This window comes from Procambarus clarkii, chromosome 12, assembly GCF_040958095.1.
Source record: "Procambarus clarkii isolate CNS0578487 chromosome 12, FALCON_Pclarkii_2.0, whole genome shotgun sequence".
Taxonomy (NCBI): Eukaryota; Metazoa; Arthropoda; class Malacostraca; order Decapoda; family Cambaridae; genus Procambarus; species Procambarus clarkii.
In genome coordinates, this window is record NC_091161.1 from 15293865 (window position 1) to 15315653 (window position 21789).

The window sequence follows — 21789 nt, forward strand, 5'->3', positions numbered from 1 at the left end:
AAAGCTCGCAGGACTCCGGGTTGAATGTGTCACAGACCCAACAGGCAGCATGAAGGAGGCAAAACAATGAGCGTCGCCCCGAGATAAGGGAACAGAGCAACCCTCAATCTCGCAAAAAGCGAGAGGAGATACAGGGGTCACATCCATTGGACCCGAGCGCCCTGTGGGGTTTCTCAGGACCCCTTAGACTGGGTCTGCTAAGGGTGAACCCAGACAGGGTACTGCTAACCGGCGCCCAAGCTACCAACCAACACTGCTAATGCTGAATCCCCGGGACGTGTCCACCCACGAGGACGAAACAGACAAACAAACCTAGTATAAGGGGAGGAAGGAACACCAAGGCAGACCCCCACCAGGCAAAAATAAAAATAAAAGAAAAACCCAGCAAGAGGGCAGTATACCCAGAGGAAACAGAGCCAGCCGCTGTTATAGGTGAAAACTAGCTATGCAGTACCCCATGCCCTCACCAGTGCAATAACTACCACTTACCCCAAGAGAAACCAGGGAGGAAACCCCCCAAAACACTCGGGGTGGCCAATAACCAAGCAGCAAAAGACCAACAGAGGTAGACCCAAGGTGACTTGTAGAAGGTTACCCCCAAGCCCCTAGGGCGATACTTACAGGGCACTCAGGGAAGGTGACCCTAAGCACATGAAGCCCAAGTACCTGTGAATATTACTCCCAGCTCTCACACCACCTAACAGAAATACTGAACCCAGGCTCATCACAACTAAGAATCTGGAGCTGGAGCCATAACGACTAAGCCTAATCCCATCAGCCAAGAAACTGAAGGTGTGGATCTGGGTCTGGGATTTCCCCTTTTCCCTCCTGGAGAGAAGGGAGCTGTGCAGACATGTGGCGTGGCTCGTATGACTTCATGACTTTGCTCATTTTCCCTTGGGGGAGTTCTGTCCATTTGTTTCGTTATTTTTGTTGGTTTTACCAGAATAGGGGTTTGTTTTGAGGCGCTTATCTTTCTGGGTGCCTGTCCCGGTTGATGGCAGATATAGAATGCTCCAAAATCACATGTGCAGTTTTATAGGCCATTGCTCCTTATGCCTCTCTGAGAGGGCCAGGTTCTGGCCGTGGTCCCCGGGTAGGCCTAGAACTCCACCCACATCGACTGATGCCAAAAGTTAGGACTATCCCTATCAGCCTGAATAGCCCTGGGGAGCTGTAGGGGCGCTCCCCAGAAAAAGTAATTAGAAAGCATTGAAAATTAATTGGAAAAATTAATGAAAAAATATCGATGGCAACTCATGGGTCTTGAATCGCCCGTGTGACCACCTCTAGGAGCGAACACATATCAGTGACGTCACATCGCAATTTCTCCATATCACCACAGCCAAAGTCTGTTTTTTATATTTATTTTTACATTTACATGTTCTGAAAAGAAATTGTAACAATTTACAAAGAATTTTTTTTTAGTGGTGGGGGAGGACACTTTATTTGCCGAGCACCACCAGAATGTCACAATAAACACGGTGCAGCACAGAGGTTAATGACCATAATTTCCCTTCCTCATCACTTTGTAGTTTCCTAACATATCTGATTACTTCTTCCACATGTTTAGCACCTTTTAGGGTGATCCTCATGGGGACGATCTGTCCATTTTTCATACCTGCCAATTCTCCTGTAATCACATTCTCTTTGGTTGTAAGACCTTCCACTAACCGAACAATTTTATGTACTACTTTCGCTTCTTCTACAGCTTTTTCTGACATAGATGTTATCTCCTTTGCAACCAAAAAATAATAGGGGTCTTTGATCAACTGTGTTTTGCACCAATTTCAGGTTTGTTGCCAGTTCCATTCTGACTTCCAGCCTAATGTTTGTTTTATCCTGAGTGCTACAGTTTTTGGCTTCTTTTACTGCTTCTATTTTTTATTTCTCCCTGGCCACTTGTGCATAGGGAGTTGCATATCCTTCTTGCACTGTTCTATTCCCTGTATAACTTCCTGCATCTGTACTGACAAAAGGAGTTTTTCCTGTTGGATTTCCTTACCTAACATATTGTAGTTATTCATGTTTAGATTTGCTTTAACTTCTTCAAAAGCTATTTTCAAGACTTTATTTTCCTCTTCCATGGCTTTACTTTTAGCTTCCCAGTGATTCTTTTCCTTGCATAAGTCTTTCACTAGTCCTTCAAGATCTAATACTTTGCAACTCAAATGGTCATTACTCTCTCTCAATTTACTGACTATTTCTACACGATTGTTCACAATAATGTCCAAGTTTACCAACTTGTTGTGTAGACTGCTTATATTAATACTTTCCTCATTTAATCCACCAAAATCCAGCTCTGTTTTGTTTTTCTTCTTGCCGGTGGCCATCATGAATTTCGTTGTCTGCACTCTTTACACTCTGGCAACTTTTTCTCATCCAATTATTTACCTTTCTTGTGCTACAACAATAGCAGTAGCAGATGTGTGGAAAAAGGCTAACATAGTTTCAACCTACAAAAGTGGCAGCAGGGAAGACCCCCCTCAATTATACACTTGTATCACTGACAAATGTAATAGTCAAAATATTGGAAAAATAATTAAAAATAAATGGGTAGAACACCAGGAGAAAAACGATATAATATCAGACAGACAGTATGGTTTTTGAATCCTAGCCGTGGACTGGACTTGCGTCCACTACAAAAATATTTGTATAAAATTCATTTTTTATCCGATCGACCTCGGGATAGTTTCAAAATAAGTGCCTTTAGAATGCGCACAATTCGATACCAAAATGAAAGATGTAACACGAAACTTGATGTCAGAACACTTGAAAGATTATAAATACGTTTTTGGGTCTAAATTTTAAATTTTAAAATATTTGTTAAAATTCTATTAATTGTGCTATTATTATGGGACTAGTTTTAAAATGCGAGCCTTTATATTGCAAACAATTTGTTACCAAAATGAGCGATGTAACCTGATATTTTATGTCAAAACACTGGAAATATATAAATAATTTTGATGATGAGCATCCAAAATTAAAATATTTGTTAAAATTCCAGTTATTGATCTATTATTATGGGACTAGTTTTAAAATGCGCGCCTTTATTTGGCGAACAATTTGGTACCAAAACGATCGATGTAACATGAAAATTGATGTTATCAAACTGAACGAGTATACACATTAGGTTGTGGTGTGCAAATTGGTGCTCGTTCAGGGGTAACTTTAGGCTTTGCTGCAGGGAGTCTTGCCAGGCTTTTGGACATTATATGCATATACATCTGCAGGAAATTTAATTGCGAACACAATGATACCAAAACGAACGACGTAGCACGAGAATTATAGTGAGAAAACTGAAACGCGTATACACATTTTACTGATTTTGTGCGCTCACGTTAACTTTTCCGACTTTAGGCTTTGCTGTGGGGAGTCTCGCCAGGCTTTTGGACATTATATACATATACATTTGCAGGGAATTTAATTGTGAACACAATGATACCAAAACGAACGACGTAGCACGAGAATTAAGGTGAGAAAACTGAAACGAGTATACACATTTCGGCATCTCCGCACGCTCACTCGCACCATTGGCCCCATGACGTCAAAGTCTGCGGTGCGCGCGTGGCACCGGCGATAGTGTTAAGAAGCACATCAACAAACTGGAAAAGGTGCAAAGACATGCAACTAAGTGACTCCCAGAACTGAAGGACAAGAGCTACGAGCAGAGGTTAGAGGCATTAAATATGCAAAAACTAGAAGATAGAAGAAAAAGAGGCGATATGATCACTACATACAAAATAGTAACAGGAATCGATAAAATTGACAGGGAAGAATTCCTGAGACCTGGAACTTCAAGAACAAAAGGTTATAGATTTAAACTAGCTAAACACAGATGCCGAAGAAATATAAGAAAATTCACTTTCGCAAACAGAGTGGTAGACGGTTGGAACAAGTTAGGTGAGAAGGTGGTGGAGGCCAAAAAACCAGCGTTGAATGTAATGAAACGCCATTTTCTGGGTGAGCCCCGGAGGCTCCCTGGAGCTTATCGGGCTAATGTATGTTATGTTAGACCGGGACATTAGCTAAGGAGTTCAGACCTACCAGGGACCAGCGCCAGAACCTGGCCCCTTCAGAGAGGTTTCAGGGAGCAATGGCCCTGGAAAACCCCATATGGTTGGGGGTTTTCCCTATCTGCCATCGACCGGGGTTAGGCACCCAGAAAGGTAGGCGTAACAAAACAAACCCCACATGGTAAGAAACTACAACAAAAACCGAACAGAGAGGTAGAAAACTCCCTACAATCCCAAGGAAACAAGCAAACAAGCAAACATCACACTTTACTGCCGCGCCGATCGTCCGCGCAGCCCTCCCCACCCCGGGAGGGGGAGGGGGGAGCCCCGGACCTACCGCGCCGGCTGCCAAGCTCCAGTTCGGAAGCTAAGCTTCAACCAACGCGAAAAAACCGCCGACCGGTGGGAGGGAGGGTTTCCAGGGAGCCTCCGGGGCTCACCCAGAAAATGGCGTTTCATTACATTCAACGCTGGTTTTCTGTGGGGAGCCCCTACGGCTCCCTGGAGCTTCATACCCAAAGAGAAGGAAAAGAAAGGGCTAACCCGGGAGGCGGCCGCCACAAACTCTGCAACGCAAAGCCAAGACAACCGGTCGCAAACCTGCGACCCAAGGCAACAAGAACGCCCAAGAACAGACGCACACATGGATGGGCGGCCAAAAACCTGTGCGACCCACAATTCCCTGCGCCCGAAATGAGCCCGAGACGTCACCAACACAGCAGCAATTGCTGCAAACGTCTGAACAGCACGGGCGCAAAGACAGACCGCAGGAAGAAGGAAAACACTGCGGACGACCCGGGAGACCCGAGCCCTGAAAACAGGGAACGAAGGAACCGGATCAACCACAGCGCATCCCCAGGCACGGTACGCCGGCAACAGCAAAAAGCACAACTGGACAACACAGGACGCACCCCCCGGCCAAACCAAACAAGTACCAATACCCCAAGAACCCCTCCGGAAAGCAGCCGTCTCGACCGTCGCCAGGACAGAGAAAGGCTGCACACCAATAAAGCTACCACCAGTACCAAAGAGGAGGAAACTGAAACCGAAGGGGCTACCACAAACTGAGGGGAAGAGAAGAAGGCACCCTGAACAAGGACCAGGATGGCTCAGGCGACTCATGAGCAGGCCGGAGGGGAAACAAAACGCGAGAAAACGTAATAAACGTCATACAGTCTCCAAGACGAAGCTCGCAGGTGGGACACCGTCAACAAAGCCACCTGAACACCATAGAGATGGCGATACCTGCGTCAAAATACCAGACGCGAAGAGCCAAAGAGAAGGCCGAACCAGTCACGGACAGGACCGATTCGGCCTGCTGAAAGAGGCGAAGCCTCAGGAAAAACGCCCCGGGTACGAACACCTATCAAGCAGCGTCTGAAAAGAAGGCCGGGCCGGCCACCGTGGAACCATAAGGACTGTTCTCGTGGGAATGGGCTGCAACCGAGCCAGAACCCGAAGCAACAGCTGGACCGGGAGAAGAGGTACAGGTACCCCCCCCCTCGACCAGGCCTGCCGAAAGCCTCCACCGTGAAGTCCTCGCAGGTGGGAAGGGCGCCACAAAACAGGCGACGCCTAGACCACGCCGACCCGAAGACATCCATGGCCAGGAGTCCATAAGCCCAACAGAGCCAACAAAACGAAAAGGCGACGACTGGCCAACCCACGAAGAGGAATGAACCGAGACAGCTGTCCACCAGGACGCAGGACACACCCCGGACACGAACCACACGGTTAACCAAACCCCCTGTGGTTCCGGCAAGAACCACCAGAGAACAGTCCAAACAGAGCTGAATGGTAGAGTACCTAGTGACCCAAACCCTCCGAAGCGCAAACCAGACAGCCATGAACACCTGAACCGGGCTGTGAGCCCGACGGACAGACTCCATCAACCTCGGCCGACCTGGTGAGCACTGGTCACAAAGCCCCAGCCGAGAGACGACCCGTCCGTGAACACATCGAGCGAAGGCTCGGGGAGCTGCCAAGGCACGGAACCCCGAAAACCCCAAAGAGGAAGCTGGTGACGCAGCACCAACACCAGATCCCCAGAGGAACCCAAGGAATGCAAGAGGCGGAAGTGGAGTCTCCGTAGGAACCAACCGACGCCGGAGCCAAACCCGACTCCGCGGGCAGACAAGCACGCCGAAGTGCAAACTCCCGCACAACCGCCCAAGCAACCGCTGAGCAACCCGGGACCCCCTCCTGAACAGCCAAAGGCGGGACCACAGCCACAGTAACACTTCTGGAGGGAAGACAATGAGGGGCCCAAGAGCCTGAAACAAGGCCCAGGTCCGAACCCGGGACGGAAACAGAAGGTAAAACCTCCAGATCACCAGGAAACCAAACCCAGCGATCTGGAAAGAACCATCCCCTGGCGAGCAGACAAGCGGACTGACTGGGAGCCCACTCCAGCCAGTCGTCGAGGTAGGCCAGACACCGAATCTCAGACGCAGACAGGGCACTAAGATCCGGTAAAGATGCAAAGAGTATACAAAGTGCCCTTCACAAAATAGGGAATGCAATAAAAACAGCAAACCTGAAGCCCCACCACCAAAGCATTGTATGACAATCATATTAAGACATATTATGACATATGACAATCATTAAATGACAATATGACAATTATAATCAAAGTATAATATGACAAAGAGTGCTGGGAAGACGGGACACCACGAGAGTAGCTCTCATCCTGTAACTACACTTAGGTAAGTACACATAGGTAATTACCAACCGTGCTAGCCCCAGAAAAACTGGAGAGGAACGTGCCAAGAAGTGACCTGGAGGTCCAGGTCCACCATCCATGCACCCGGCCCTAACAGAATCCGAACAGGAGACAACAGTCCTCCGAGCAGGGCAGAGGATCCAGGGCGCAGACGGAAGTAGTCCGGAAGAACTGCAAACTGGAAAAGCTCATGACTGCAAAGAGCAAACGGGAAAAGCTCATGACTGCAAAGAGCAGACGGGAAGCCCAGAAGGATGGGGCGGATCGACCACGCCCCACGCACCCACGAAGAGGAAATGACGAAGCGCAGGGAAGAAGCCCACCCCGCCAGCTCTGAACCCCCCCCAAGGGGGAGAAGCCGTCCTCCAACACCAGCAGAGGCCGGAAGACAACCCAAAGCGCCCACCAACAGCGGGACTAAGCGAGAGGCAACAGAGCAAGCTGCTCCCCCAGCGCCCAGTCAACAGAGAAGGGAACAGAACCCCTTCAGAAAGAAAAAGTACACTACCGAAGTCATGAGGAGAGACTACGGGAATGAAACCACACTTCGCTGGAAGAGGAAGTGAGGGGAGACCTGATCACCACATACAAGATACCCAAGGGAATCGACAGGGTTGAGAAGGACAGGCTATGTAACACAAGGGGCACACGCACTAGGGGACACAGGTGGAAACTGAGTACCCAAAAGAGCCACAGATAGAATTAAAGTTTTTTTTTTTTTTTTTTTTTTTGTGTGTCAGAATGGGAACGGGAAAGCACTAAGAAGTAATGTGGCGACTCCTCACACAAGTAACGAGGCTGACCCCCATACAATGTCACATGTAGACATGACAGAGCCAAGAGGCACAGGAACCGATACACCTGTTGATGGACGGTTGAGAGGCAGGACCAAGGAGCCAGAGCTCAACCCCCACAAGCACAACTAGGTGAGGACATATATTGTAAAAGCACAAGCCGCCGACTAGTGGCAAAGAGCACTACGCCGGCCAGGCAAAGAAGGCACAAAACTGCATCAAAAGGCCCACCTCGACAGCAAAACCACAAAGTCCCAGCACGACCACAACACGTGCCAAGACCCAAAAAGCTCAGTCTGCAAGCCAGGAAGACCCCGGAACCCCAAAAGGCAGAACCGGGTCACACGAGGAAACAAAGTCCCCTGAACCCACAAAAGGGGGCCCAAGAGGAAGAAACCTCCAGAACGAAACAAAGGAACCCAAAGGAACCCAGAATCGAACCAGGGGGAGCCCAAACCACCACATTTGCCGGCGGAGAACACCACTAAAAGGCAAAGCACAGACCCCAGCAGAACGCCCTGGGAAAACGGTCCCAACAGACCGAAAACCGAGGGGCAAGGTGTGGGAGCAAGCATAGCAGCCAGGGACACTGAGCCTAAACCCAGAGGCTCAGACCCAAAATCAACACCCAAACGTTCCCAGAGGAACAGGCAACGGCAAGAAAACACCAGAAAAAACAAAGAAACGACAACAGGAGAACAAAAACCCTGCAAATTTTTTGAAAACTCACCAGAGACGCTCGCTCGCACACCCAGACGCATGTAAACAAACCGCAACGCCGCCCTGGTGGCCACGCCGGGAAACCGGCAGACGAAAATGGCCGCCAGCAGGGGCTGTGACTGACGCTTAATACACAAAAACACGCCAGCAAATGTGGGAAGCTAGCAGACTGGAAGGGCGAAAAACGATGCCCAACAGCAGAAAAACCCCTGAAGGGGCAAAACCGCCCCAGAACTGCTAGCAGGCAACCCCCACAGCCCCGGGAACCAACAACAGAGGCCCCGGGGCAGAGCCGTCCTCCAAGCCCTCCGCCCGTAAAGAAAAGCAAGAGCCCATGGGAAAGGCAACAAGAAAGGGCCGCTGGTAAGACCCAGAAGCCTTGGCAGGAGGCACAGGCTCAAACCTCCGTCCCCAACCCGAACGGGGCATCCCCCGAAAACCGCCCGAGTCACTGCCGCAACTGAACCCCGCCCCGACCCCGAAACCCGCAGACGGTCCGGAGCCGGGAACATGGAGAGAAAGGGGCGAGCAGCACCTAACCAAACGGGGCGGCCACGGGGCATTCGAGTGGGAAACCAACCTAGCAAGTTGCAGCAACCTAACCTAGCTTGCAACATGGATGCCGCCTGTACTCTGAACAGTAATAACATCAGGAGAGTACTGGAGAACAAGCAGAGAATCACTCGCAAGACTCCGGGTCAAGGTGTCAGTGACCCAACAGGCAGCATGACGGAGGTAAAAATGGCGACTGTCACCCGGAGACAAGGGAACAGCAACCAACGATCCCGTTCAAGACGGGTTGGAACCCGGAAGACACATTCAATGGTCCCCCGAGCCCAGACAGGGGTGTCCAGGGCCCGTAGGGTAACAACTACGGGAAGCCCGGGCAAGGTGTTGCTAACCGGTTAAGAAACCCAAACATAACAAGAGGGTAGATTATAGCACTGAAAACCCCTGAGACGTGTACAAGCACGGGGGCCTAGCAGAGGGCCGCCAAACACTACCAGTGGAACTATAACCACCTTAGGCAGACCCCCACCAGGCAAGAAAATGAAAAACAAAAGAAAAACCCCGCAAAAGTACACCGTCTCCAGAGGCAACAGAAACCGGCCGCCGCATAGGTGGCAGGCTGCGCAACACCTTGACGCCCTAACCAGCACAATACCAATCCCTACCCAGGGCCAAACAAGGGCCCCAAGCCCCAGCTGGCCCCAAGGGCGAGGCAAATGCCGAGCAGCAAGAACCTCTACGGGAATGGTTCCCGAACGCCCCAGGGAAGATAACCCTGTTACGCAAGGGCAGTACTCACAGGGCGCTTAGGGAAGTCAGCCACTAAGCACATGCAGCCCCGGCACTGATGAAGTACTCCTGGCCACCGCACACCACAACACACGGCAGTGAACGCCACACAAGGCAAACACCGCCTAGGAAACTGAGGCCAGAGAAGCGTCAATCCCGGTTGACATTAGCGAACGAACTGAAGCTTGGCAGCCGGCGCGGTAGGTCCGGGGCTCCCCCCTCCCCCTCCCGGGGTGGGGAGGGCTGCGCGGACGATCGGCGCGGCAGTAAAGTGTGATGTTTGCTTGTTTCCTTGGGATTGTAGGGAGTTTTCTACCTCTGTTCGGTTTTTGTTGTAGTTTCTTACCATGTGGGGTTTGTTTTGTTACGCCTACCTTTCTGGGTGCCTAACCCTGGTCGATGGCAGATAGGGAAAACCCCCAACCATATGGGGTTTTCCAGGGCCATTGCTCCCTGAAACCTCTCTGAAGGGGCCAGGTTCTGGCGCTGGTCCCTGGTAGGTCTGAACTCCTTAGCTAATGTCCCGGTCTAACATAACATACATTAGCCCGATAAGCTCCAGGGAGCCGTAGGGGCTCCCCACAGAAATGTCAGTAATTTCAAAGCATTATATGACAAAGAGTGCTGTGAAGACGCAATACCAGGAGTGTAGCGCTCAATCTGTGACTACGCTTAGGTAATTACATTCGTTTTATCTCGCCTATTTTTCAAATCCACTACACCTTTATGTTTCTTGGGATCACTCACGGTCATCAACCTGTTCTTGCAACCCGCTCTCACACAAGACAGTACATATAATGACTTATTGCTTATAGTCAATATTTGGCATATTAATAAGTACATATGTGGTATAGTCCAAGTTATATTTTGCTTAAAAGGTACAAACTCTTCATACTGATTCGTTATACACCAGTTTTAATATTAGGAATTTCTTTTTCAGATTTATTAAACAATAAAGATTTTATACAAAATTTTGACAATATCCTGAGTTACTTTACAATTTAAATATTTTAGTTTTGTTTTATTATTCTTATAAAACTGTAATATCACTATAGGTATAGGTTAAGTACTAACTGTAATTAAGAAGCAATAAGATGCTTCTCTTAACATACTAAGACGGTTAGGTTAGGTCGGTGTTTTCTATTCAGCTTTTCAAGGTAAACTTAAATATTCACACTAAATTAGTATGTCACATATGCACTTACAATACTAAGGAATTTGAAATATCCAGGAGCTCCACTGATGCAGGTACTGACTCTGTGAAGTAGTGAGTACTCCAGTGAGTAGCAGGTAGTCATCTTAGCGAGATAGTTTCAGGGAACTACCAAGGGACTTCTCCCAGTCAGGATGAGTCTGAAACCTCAAACTTCAGCCAAACCAAAGTCTTCGACTCAAACTCATGAGATTTTGGATCTAACCCTGAAGCAGGACTGAAGGCAAATCTGCATCCGGAGAAAGATGAGAAAATGGAAACTGGTGGAGAAAATGCAAATCCAATGTACAGACTGATATAAAGAAACACACCCATAGTAGAGGTGCAGAGGTGTCAATGTGAAAGACAATAATAAAATGCCTCTGCGCAGAGACAGAAGACCTAAAGGACCAAGGACCAAGTAGAAAATTCTCTTTGGTCCTTAGTTCATGGCACTCAACCTCTGCCAATGCCTGAGAAACCAAGGAGACAGTATCACATACAAACTACAACTATGCCCCAAAAGGATTCAAAGACTCAAGGACCCCAGAGAAAAACAACATTCCCCCAGTGAGATTTTAGACACAACTGCATCACCTCAGGCCCAGATGTAGCACTGCCAGAGAGACCAATAGAACCCTGAACCCAGATGAGGCATAAAGCCCCATAGTTTTAGATCACAGTAGAGCCTACACCAGGGAAGGGGACTGAGAGGAGGCTGGGTGTATTAAACCAATATAGACCAGCTTGAAGTGTAGTCAGATACCTGTAGATACAGTGCTGTATATGATAAAAACAATTATAATTCAAAATATTCTACTACAGGAGAAAACAAATTAGAGCTTACAATTTTTCTATGATGTTCCTTGTTCTTTGCCAACTCTTCAGCATGTGTTTTAAGCAATAGTTGAAGACTACTTCTTTCTTGGTGGACTTGAGATTCTGCTTGCTGAAGCTGTGTCCTCAGAAAATTGACTTCCTTCTCTAATGCTTCAATATAGGATAAATAATTTATGCACTCCCTTTCCATTTTCTGTATATGCTTGCTCTGCTGCCGAAGAACCAGATTCTGAAAAGGACATGCATATCTATGGATGCAATTTGTGAATTACCATAATTTAGTTATCCAAGAAAAAAACCAGCGTTGAATGTAATGAAACGCCATTGTCTGGGTGTGACCCGGAGGCTCCCCGGAGCTTTACCAGGCTGATATGCTAATGTCAGACTTTGGCATCAGTCATGTGTATGGAGTTCTAGGGCCTACCGGGGACCACGGCCAGAACCTGGCCCCTCAGAGAGGCAAGGGGAGCAATGGCCTATAGAAACCCCCGTGTGGTTGGAAGCATTCTATGTCTGCCATCGACCGGGTCAAGCATCCAGAAAGGTAAGCATTCCAAAACAAACCCCTATTCTGGTTAAAATTGCTACCTAAAGCCGAACTAGTGGATAGAACTCCACAACAGAAAACAAGCAAACTAGTATGACATCACGCGTCACCGCGCCGCTGTCTGCACAGCTAGGGGGAGCCCAGACCTCCCACGCCGGCTATCCACCCATCAGTTCTGAGGCTGGATGTCAAAACACGCAAAAACCGCCGACCGGAGGGAGGGAGGGTTGCCGGGAAGCCTCCGGGTCTCACCCAGAAAATGGCGTTTCATTACATTCAACGCTGGTTTTCTGGGGGGAGCCCCGTTGGCTCCCCGGAGCTAACTACCCACAGAGGTAGGTCAAAGGGACAGAACCGGGAGGCGGACACCACGCACTCCCCACAGAAGCGAGACAACCGGCAGCAAAACGCCAACCCAAGGCGCCACAGCCCCGAAAAGTCCCGGGAACAACACGAGAACGAGCAGTACGGCCCCCGTACAAACATCAAAGATCCACCCCTGAATGACCGCAAGGACATGTCGCTCAGACGGCAGCGAAGCCACGAACGCCACGGGCATGAGTGAAGAACACAGGCAACTGAGCCGCAAGAACACGGCTGACAACCCGGGACACCATCATCCGCGAACCGGGAAGAACAGAACCAGATCAACACAAAACGCGCCCCGGACACAGATGCCGTGGCACACAAACAACAGCGGAGGGCCACCACTGAACACAAAACATGACACACCCCCGGCCCGACCAACCAAGTACCAACAAAACATGGACCCCTCCAGAACGCAGCAGCCCCACCCCGCGCCAGAAATGGAGACTGCTGCCACCGAACAACCAAAACGCTAAAACCGAAGGAGCAAGAAAACTTAGCGACCCGACCCCCAGAGGCAAATGCCAAAAGGAAAAAGAGCCGACGAAAAAACAAACCGGAACCGAAAGGGCCCTACCAAGCGAGGAGAAGACAGAGCACGCTGACCAGAGACCAGGACGGTGCAAACGGCGGCCCACTAACCCCCACTAGAAAACCAAGCCGACGCTAACTAGAGTAGCCATCTAAGAAGGGACAGGAAAAGGAAGGACCGCCAAAATACCCCATACTGCCGCCAAGAGAAGTACGCAGGTGGGACACCTACCACAAAGCAACCCCGACAAGGCCCCTCCGAGCCCAAGAAAAGGCGGTGCTGCAGAAAGATCTCGGGCGCGACCACCGAAACCCAAGTGGCACAAGGATATGGAACACACAAGAAAAGGAAATGGTGGAAACCGACCAAAGGAGATGCCAGGAAAACGACTGGGGAGAGGCAGGATGAAAGAGCTGAAACACAAAAAAAAACAGGAAAACAACCAGGGGTGGAAAATCAGGCAGGGACAGAAAAACCCCACGCACATGAGAGGGCCAAGCTAGAGACCCGAAGACCACGAAAAACAACAAGCAAACCCCCATACGCAAACCCTAGGCACAAAACAGCCGCAAAGTGCCACACCTCAATCGGACACAGGAACAAGGAAACGCCACCGCAAAACACGGTACCAATGCACACGTGCAGCAGCAGCAACAGGCACCACCGCAACATGCAACATTTAAATAGCAACTCTTCTGCAAAGGCAGAGAACGGAGCAGGCAGACCCCAGACAGGACCAACGGAGACACGACAGAACCCAGCAGGCCCAGAAACCTGCATACCAGGCGACTGATGGCGAAGAACCCCGCTCGATACCTGCTGGATGGGGTACTGGAAGCTCATTTACACCCCAAGCCCGGCCCGAGGCTAGGCTAGACCGGCCAGAGGGTGGCCCACCAGGCAGCTGCTTGGAGCGGCTCGCAGGCCCACATACCCCTCACAACCAGGATGGGCCGGAACTTCGAGTCGAAAACAGGCTAGTGTGCCCTGGAAGTCCACGGACGTACCGGCAATATGACGGTTTTATATCGCAAGTAGGTCGTGTAACAACCGCAGACCTCTGATGGTTATACAGTGTTCCCCGATTGTGCCTATAGCACCACTGCACTCCACTGGTACTATCCCGCAAATTCTTCCAGATAGGCAGGACCCAAGAGCCAGAGCTCGAACTTTGCAAGCACAATCAGGAGAGCCCTACCAGGTGAGTACATAACCAGCACCACAACCCACACACCTCATAACACGAAAAAAGGTGGATCCCCTGAATGACTAGCATGGGTTGGTCATGCACAGAAGTGGGACTGGAAGGGTTGAAAAAGAGACAGTCACTGGTGTGCGATCAGTCTCAGTCGTACAAAAATATACCTAAATAAAGACAGGTATATAAACATCTCCGCATCCAGCGCCTGGCCAAAAGACGCCAGACCGCAGAAACTCACCTGTCGAACGGAGGCACGAACGTGACATGACTCAACCGTGCCCAGAAGATCCTGGGAGCACCGCCAGGTGAAGATGCCAGAGCCGGATCCGCAGGAGAGCAGGGTAGAGGCAAAGAAAGTGGCCCACACCCATGACACAGGGAAAACCTCGGTGTCCTCCCCACAGCTGGAAACCAGGACACCCCCGGAGCGAAGGAGCACATACCACAGCAAGGGAGAAGAGCGAGAGGCGAAGCACCTGAGAAAACAGGGCGCAAAACACCAGCACTGAAACACACCGCCCAGACCAAAAACTCTACAGCGCATGCGCATGACACGCTGGCCGAACCGCACAACCCGCTCTGCGGGAAGGCGCCAACCAGGACTACCGCACTAGAAAAGTAGCCAAAAGAGGAAGCAGGAACAACAAAACCGGCCAACAAAGCGAAGACAGAGCCCAAAAAGGTACCCAACCGGGCCACAAGTAGCCCAACTGGCCCGCAAGTAGCCCAACCGGCCCACAAGTAGCCCAACAGGGCCACAAGTATCCCAACCGGGCCACTGGCCACAAGCAGCCCAACCTGACTACAAGTAGCCCAAAACAGGGACCCGGACGAGGAGCCGACCGACGATCCAATAAAGCGGGAAGTAGCGAAAACCTTCCCGAACCCTCGAGAACACACAAGCCAACACTAGCTCCCGAAGGCACACAAAGGCGCACCCGACACCAGAAGTCACGTAGAACCCCAAGAACGGGGAAACATGACGAAGACACCGTCCCAAAATTGGGGGGGCGGGAAGCATCCTCCCACAGGACGGAACCAACCGACTCAAAGGCCAAGGAACTGAGCCCGGGGAGGGGCCAACGCCCAACAGCACGAACGGCGAGTGGAGAGCAAAAACCCCACTCCGCGTAACCACAAGCCCCGCCTAGAGGGGGAGAAAGACCCCCCATGGGGTCCTACGGGGCCAAGGGCCCCCCAAATCAGCCCCTCCCCAGCCCCGGGAACCGATACGACAGGCCCCAGGGCCGAGCCGTCCCCCCCAAAGCCCCGGCCATACCAAAAAACCGGGGCAGCCGCGAAAACACTAAGGAAGGGAGCTCACTGGCAGACTCTTACAACACGGCTGCAGGAATAGGCTCAATGCCCCAGTCACTACCCCGGAAAGAGAATTCCCCGAGACTGCCCGAGTCTCAACACCATCAAACCCCGCCCCGATCCTACAGATAGTAAGGAACCGGATGCAGGCAGGGAGGGGGATCCAGAGGAAAGACAAGGGGGCGTGGAAGGAACCGAAGCAACCAACACCCCTAAGTCCCAACACGAACCAAAACAGGGCAGCCCTGGGGCTCCCAGGGAGTAAACCACGAGAGCGTTGCCACCACCAAGGCTCAAAGTGCAACGCCCCTGCTGCCCGCACCCGCTTAGTCAGCACAACTGGGTAACCAAGCCACAACAAGCAACAAAACTCGCAGGACTCTGGGTCGAAGGTGTCACCGACCCCACAGGCAGCAGACGGAGGCAAAACAGAGTCACCCAGAGACAAAGGGTGAGAGCAACTCTCAAACTCGCTGGAAGCGAGGGGGGGACTCTGGGGTCACATCCATCGGACCCACGCACCCCCAGGGGTTTCCCAGGGTCCCGAGCGTTTATTATAAGAGGACTCGCGCTCAGGTAATCCCAGGCAGGGTACTGCTAACCGGCGCCCAAAGCTACCAAACAACTTTCTAAGAGCTGAACCCCCGGGACGTGTACACTCACGGGGACCTAGCAGGGGGTACCACCAGAAAATACTCAGAACACAAGAGACACAAGGGGCAAGAACGAAGCCGGCCCCCCCCCCCCACCAGGTAGATAAACAAAAAGAAAAAGAAAACCCCGCAAGAGGACAGCGTACCCAAGCGGAACAGAGCCGGCCGCCATGATTGGTAAAGACAAGCTGTACAGTACCCTGCACCCCACCAGTGCAAAAGTGCCCCTTACCCTAAGGCGAAGAAGGGAGACAGAACACCTGAGCACACAAAGAGCGGCCGAAAACCAAGCAGTAAACGGCCTAGCAGGGGCAGGACCCAAGGAACTTGTGGACGGTGGCCCCAAGGGCAGTACTTACCTAACCTAGGGAAGGGAACCCTAGGTGCATGCAGCCCGAGTATTAGACACACACTCCTGGCTCACGCACCACCTAGAAGACAGACACCACACTCTAGGTACAGTGCTAAAACAACTACTGGAGCCGGAGCACATAACCGGTGCTTATAGCATCAGCCAAAGAACTGATGGGTGGATAGCCGGCGTGGGAGGTCTGGGGCTCTCCCTTACCCCTCCCGGGGAAGGGGGAGCTGCGCAGACAGCGGCGCGGTGACGTGTGACGTCATACTAGTTTGCTTGTTTTCTGTTGGGAAGTTCTATCCACTAGTTCGGCTTTAGGTAGCAATTTTAACCAGAATAGGGGTTTGTTTTATAATGCTTACCTTTCTGGATGCTTGACCCGGTCGATGGCAGTCATAGAATGCTTCCAACCACACGGGGGTTTCTATAGGCCATTGCTCCCCTTGCCTCTCTGAGGGGGCCAGGTTCAGGCCGTGGTCCCCGGTAGGCCCTAGAACTCCATACACATGACTGATGCCAAAGTCTGATATTAGCATATCAGCCTGGTAAAGCTCCAGGGAGCCGACAGGGCTTCCCCCAGAAATCAAGAGTTAAATGTAATGTAATGCTTTTTTTTCTGGCTGACCCTCAGTAAGAATACGTATTGGTAAAGCCAACTCTTGAAAGTGTACCAGACCTCTGAGACCTGAGCAGATCTGCCATGAGCCAGAACCAGAATCTAGATCTCCTTATCAGACAAAGTGAACTTGGGGATCAGAGATCTATCTAAAACCAAAAAAATTATACAAAAAAAATGTTAAACTAAACAAAACAAGCTTCTGCTTGAATATGTGAACCCAGAGGCAAACAAGTCAAATGATCAATACCATGGGCGAGTATACTTAAACCTTGAAGCACCCAAGCCACAGAGGATCCAAAAGAAATCAATCATCAAATGTAATTAATGCCTTTTCCTTGTGGGCTTCTAGTAGCTGCCATAGCTCATATACTAGGTAACTAATACTCTGAACCCAAACAAAGCCTTTGACATGCATCCAACACCTACTGCAACCCATTACCAGAATCCGGTTAGCTTTACACAACGAAAGGGACCTTAGGGATCAGACCATCAAACCAAAGCCAAAGTAAGAACCACCAGAAGTATAGATGCAGCAAACAAGAATGACTACTTGAATGAAGAAAAGAGATTTATCACTAACACCAGCTGCCTTTCTTGACACCACTTCACCAATTGCCTTTCCTGACAATTTCCACCACTGACACCACATGTCTCCTGACAACTTCCACCACTGATGCCACCTGCCTTCCCTGACAACATCTTCCACCACTGACAGCACCTGCCTCCTCTGAAAACAGCTTCCACCACTAACACCACCTGCCTCCCCTAACATCAACTTCCACCACTAACATCACCAACCTACCCTGACAACAACTTCCACCACAGACACCTGTCTCTCCTGACAACAACTTCCACCACTAACATCACCTGTCTCTCCTGACAACAACTTCCACCACTGACACCACCAGTCATCTTGGATACACCACTAACTCCACCTGCCTCCCATGAAAATAACTTCAGCCACCAGCCCCCTAACATTTAATCCACTGACACCACTTGCCCTCTGACAAAAATCCTCACCAATGACACCACCTGCCTTCCCTGACACCATTTTATCATCCTTCAACCCTTTCCTCCTGGAAACAACGGTTAAGCAAAATAAAACACTGTACAGTACAACTGTTTACACTTTGGTGAATCATAGTTGATGACAGCCACTCCTAATGTTTCGTGTCAGTTGCAGCTTGAACGAAGAATCCACGCTTAATCGAACATTTGTATGTACAGTATGCAAATTGTTCAGACCATCCGGGAATTCATTTGAGCTGGGTTTGTTAGATTGAGGATGCACTGTATTTACCAAAGAGCAATAAAACATTTTGCTTTAGGTGGTATTATACTGTATACACACTTTATATTGTGACGGTAACGTGTTGGTGTTCGGCTGTTCAAAGCTAGGGGTATGGCCTCGTCACATAGTACAAAAAAAAATAGAAAATCTGGAACTTCGTCTGTGGTAAGGTAAGGAGAAGACACACAAAACACAAGTAAATTTTAACAATGAAATTTTAATTACGTTAAATAAACAAAACATGAATAAAATGGACAAACAAATTCGTATAATAAAATCAATCAAAATAATAAGAATAATTAAATGACAATGAAAAGTTACGTTAAGACAAGTGAGCAAAATAACAAGAAGTGCAATATACAAGTAAATGAGAGGTGCGGGAATATTGGCTTTAAGCTATCACCTCTCTTAGTACACGTACGCCAAAGCTTACGTCTAGCAGGGAGAAGTGTTAACTGTGTGAAAGCACTGAATATTCTGAGGACTGAGGTCGTGGCGGCCCCAGACATCAAGTAGTATGGTGGGCGAGTGCAGTTGCAGCCAGACCGGCGACCAATCAGCGAGGAGCCGGCAGCAAGACGGGTAGTTTGGCGGTTTGAGTCTGAGCAGGTGTCCCTGGCTGCATACGTTTTGCGCTCTGGCAAACCTTGCTGGTGTTGTTGTCATTGTTGGACATTTCTTCCATAGTAGTTTTATATAGATGTATCGACGTATTTGTGGAGGGAAGAGCAGGCTCAATCTCTTGAAGGAGATTATCGTCACAACTCTCCCCCGAAGCCTGCGGTTCTGGAAGAAGTACGTCGTTATGTGGTGGAGTAATGGATGGAGTCGCTTCTACTTCATAAACTCTGGAGAGGGCATCGGCTATGGTGTTGTCAGAACCCTTGATATAGCGGATCTCCAGGTTGAAATCTTGTAAATACAGAGCCCATCGTAGAAGACGCTGGTTGGTGAATTGGGCTTGATGTAGGAAGCGGAGAGGGTTGTGGTCTGAGAAGATGGTGGTAGACCTGGCGCCTTGTAGGTACGGAGCGAAGTGTTGGAGGTTCAGGACGATGGATAGTAGCTCCTTTTCAATAGTGCTGTAGTTCCTCTGGTGTGGTTTCAGTTTGTAGCTGTAGTAGCTGACAGGTAGAACCTCCTCGCCTCATTGTTGCATCAGGACACCACCAACGCCGGTACCACTGGCGTCGACATGAAGGACGAAAGGCTTGGTGATATCTGGAGAGGCGAGAATGGGATTAGAACAGAGGAGGAATTTGAGTTGTTCGAAAGCAACGGTTTGCTGCATGGTCCAATTATACCGTTGCTTGGGACTGGTTAATAGAATTAGAGGTGTGGCGACTGTACTGAAATTCCTCACAAACCTACGGTAGTAGGAGGCAAGACCAAGGAAGCGCAGGAGCTGCTTCCTGGTGGTAGGCTGTGGATACTGTTGGATGACTTGAGTGTGTGAGTCTAACGGAGCTATGCTGCCACTCCCAATAACATGACCCAGATAACGCACTTTACCTTTCGCGAAAGTGGACTTGCCCAGGTTGATGGTGAGGCCGGCTGTCAGGAGCTTGGAGAACAGACGTCGCAGCTGGAGCAGATGTTCACTCCAGGTGTTGGAGGCTACGACGATATCGTCCAGGTAGGCGTATGTGTTATCCAAGTCCTGGATGACACAGTTGACAGCTCTCTGAAAGGTGGCCGGGGCATTACATAGTCCGAAAGGAAGGCGTTCATATCTGAAAAGTCCAAAAGGAGTGATGAAGGCAGATATCTCTTTAGCTCGCTCCGTTAGACACTTGATAGTACCCCTTAAGCAAGTCCACTTGGGACAAGTACTGGGCACTACCAATGGCATCAAGGATGTCATCTATCCTTGGCAAGGGGTAAGCATCCTTGACAGTTACATTGTTCAGTTTACGATAGTCGGTACATAACCGCACCTTACCTTGGGGTTTGGGCACCAAGATACAAGGTGAGGCCCAGGGGGACTCACAAGGTGTAGCCAGTCCATGATCCAAGAGGTACTGCACCTCAGCACGCATGACTTCCTTCTTGCTCGGGCTGATTCGGTAGAAGGGTTGACGAATCGGCCGGGTGTCGGGGAGCAGTTGGATGTCGTGCTGGGTAACATTACACTCTTGGGGGTCATCTCGGAACAACTCCTGATGTTCTCTGAAGATCTTGACGAGAGGTGCACTATGATTATCCTGAAAGTATTTGGGAAGATCATTAAGGATTTCGGAATTAGAAAGCGCTGACTCCTTGTCAGTGCTTTCGGGAGGAGAAGCTGGGAAGGTGGAATAGTTAATTAGGACAGTGGGAGGAGTACCATTATATTGCTTCAGGAGGTTGACGTGGCACAGCTGGGTCTTCCGCCGCCTATCTGGAGTCTCTATTACGTAGTTGTTGTTATTCCTGCACTCTTTGACGCGGTAGGGTCCTGAAAATCTGTTTTGTAAAGGTGAACCTGGGATAGGGAAGTATGCAAGGACGAAGTCTCCCGGCTTGAATTTTCTTACTTTGCTGGTCTGGTCGTAATGAGTCTTCATTCTCTCCTGGGCTTTCAATAGATTATCATGGGCAAAACGGTGGACTCTCTCTAGAATGTGTTGAAGGTTTTGAAGAAACTGGGGCACATTCTGATGCTCACTGAAGGTGGCATCTCGGAGAGAGTCTTTGAAAGCCTTAAGGGGAGTACGGCACTTACGGCCGTAGAGCATCTCATAAGGAGATACTCCTAGGGACTCATTGGGGAGACTTCTGTAAATACACATTATAAGGTCAATCTGCTTATCCCAATCCTTAGAGGTTTCACTACAAAACTTTTTCAAGAGTGCTTTGATAGTCTGATGACTACGTTCAAGAGAACCCTGTGAAGCAGGATGATAGGGGCTGGACAATACCTGTTTGATGTTGAACTCCTCCAGTGTCCTTTTGAAGAGATCACTGGTGAAGTTGGTACCACAGTCGCTCTGAATCTCCCTGGGAAATCCGTATTGAGTGAAGATCTTCAATAGATGTTTTATAACCGTAGCAGCCGTGATGTTCTTCACTGGAACTGCTATGGGAAATCTGGTGGTAGGACACAGGATGGTTAGGATGTAGGCGTTACCCGAACTGGTCCGAGGTAAAGGACCAACACAGTCTATTATGAGTCTGTGGAAAGGTTCCGCAGGCACCTGTATGGGAATCAGTGGCGCTCTGGGAATGGAGATGTTCAGTTTGCCTGCCATCTGACATGTATGACACTGTTTTACGTACTGTTTGACGCTATTTACCATACCTGGCCAGTAGTAGTCTTGACGAATTCCATGGTAAGTCTTGT

General features: G+C 49.7%; 1 protein-coding gene across 2 annotated transcripts in view; it reads right to left on the minus strand.

Annotated features, from left to right (window-relative positions):
• LOC123772933 (putative leucine-rich repeat-containing protein DDB_G0290503) overlaps positions 1 to 21789 on the minus strand; it is a 393605-nt gene that overhangs the window by 107244 nt on the left and 264572 nt on the right. For both annotated transcript variants that reach the window (XM_069323327.1, XM_069323326.1), the window contains exon 8: positions 11591 to 11812. In XM_069323327.1, the coding sequence (XP_069179428.1) occupies positions 11591 to 11812 (222 nt within the window). The remainder of the gene's footprint in view (positions 1 to 11590; positions 11813 to 21789) is intronic.